This window comes from Colobus angolensis, unplaced genomic scaffold (assembly GCF_000951035.1).
Source record: "Colobus angolensis palliatus isolate OR3802 unplaced genomic scaffold, Cang.pa_1.0 Scaffold296, whole genome shotgun sequence".
Classification (NCBI taxonomy): domain Eukaryota; kingdom Metazoa; phylum Chordata; class Mammalia; order Primates; family Cercopithecidae; genus Colobus; species Colobus angolensis.
Genome location: NW_012116221.1, coordinates 538994 through 540277, shown reverse-complemented (window position 1 = coordinate 540277; position 1284 = coordinate 538994). Strand labels below are relative to the sequence as shown.

The following is a 1284-nucleotide window of genomic DNA, read 5'->3' as shown; positions in this document are numbered from 1 at the left end:
AAAAAAAAAAAAAAAAAAAAGGAGGGACCAGGACTTCTTACACAGAAAACGAAGCCAGATAAAGCCTAAGTCAAGTCTCACTGCTGCTCTCTGCTCACACTCAGAGATGGTCTGCAGCCCCAGCCCCCCCACAATGTTCCTTGCTGGCCCAGATTCCTTTACCAGGAGCCTAGTGTCAGACAGTGAATGACGCTGGAAGAACCTAGAGTCAGACGGGGAATGACACTGGAGGAACGTATGCTGAAGTTAATTCTACGGGCCCGGGAGGGGTAACACATCAGGCTGACTTACTGCTGAATTTTCTCAGCATTTCCTTCATCCCCGTGATGCGGCACAGACTCAGCTCTGTGGTGGTGGCCTCTGGACACTGAAGCAAGAGTGGCTCGTTCCTGCAAGACAGCAGACAGGCCGCTCCTCAGCACAGACCGCGGGACCTGCTCCCGCTGGAGAGTGCGCCCCACTTCTCCCCCAGCAACAGCGCAGACCTCCGCTCCCCACCCCAAACCGGCCGGCAGCGCCCCTTCCCCGCAGCTTGCATAACTGAACACAGAATGAAAGCCTACCTTTCCAGGGCTTCTCTCACTTCCTACGGGTAAAAAAGAAAGAAGTTAGCACTGTGCACTCTGACCATAACACGGACGAAATTCATGTTGCATGCAGTCCTTGCAAAGCTCACAGAATCTGCTTCCCATGAAGCACGCCATGAGTGGGAGCACACAGGGCAGAGAGAAGGGGTGTGCTGTGGTGAACACAGGGTGTTTCTCACCATGACTAGAGAATACTTGGTCCTTTTCTTTTTCTCGTGTCATCACTTGGTCCAGGGAACCTGCTCTGCAAACAAGCCAACTTGCTGGTCTCATTGACCGTCCAGTGAGAGACAGAGATAACAAAGGAAAATGGGCTGGTGACAACTGAGGCTAACCAAGCCTGTGTCGGGTCGGGGTGGTGTGTTTGGAAGGCCCTCAGTTAAATAGTAGCATTCTGTGGAACCAGTCCACAAACAGACCTGAAGCTGGGGTTGGATCACGTGGCTTATGTTTAAGAAAGTCCGTGGCCGGGCGCGGCGGCTCACGTCTGTCATCCCAGCACTTTGGGAGGCCGAGGTGGGTGGATCACAAGGTCAAGAGATCGAGACCATCCTGGCCAACATTGTGAAACCCCGTCTCTACCAAAAATACAAAAATTAGCCGGGTGTGGTGGCGGCGCCTGTAGTCCCAGCTACTCAGGAGGCTGAGGCAGGAGAATTGCTTGAACCCAGGAGGCAGAGGTTTCAGTGAGCCGAGA

The 1284-nt window shown here is 53.5% G+C and overlaps 1 protein-coding gene across 1 annotated transcript in view; it reads right to left on the bottom strand.

Moving 5' to 3' along the window:
• TRIML1 (tripartite motif family-like 1) overlaps positions 1–1284 on the bottom strand; it is a 12786-nt gene that overhangs the window by 6829 nt on the left and 4673 nt on the right. Inside the window, exons 4-5 of the mRNA XM_011949308.1 lie at positions 564–586; positions 292–389 (exon numbers count right to left, since the gene is read on the bottom strand). Of these exons, the coding sequence (XP_011804698.1) occupies positions 292–389; positions 564–586 (121 nt within the window). The remainder of the gene's footprint in view (positions 1–291; positions 390–563; positions 587–1284) is intronic.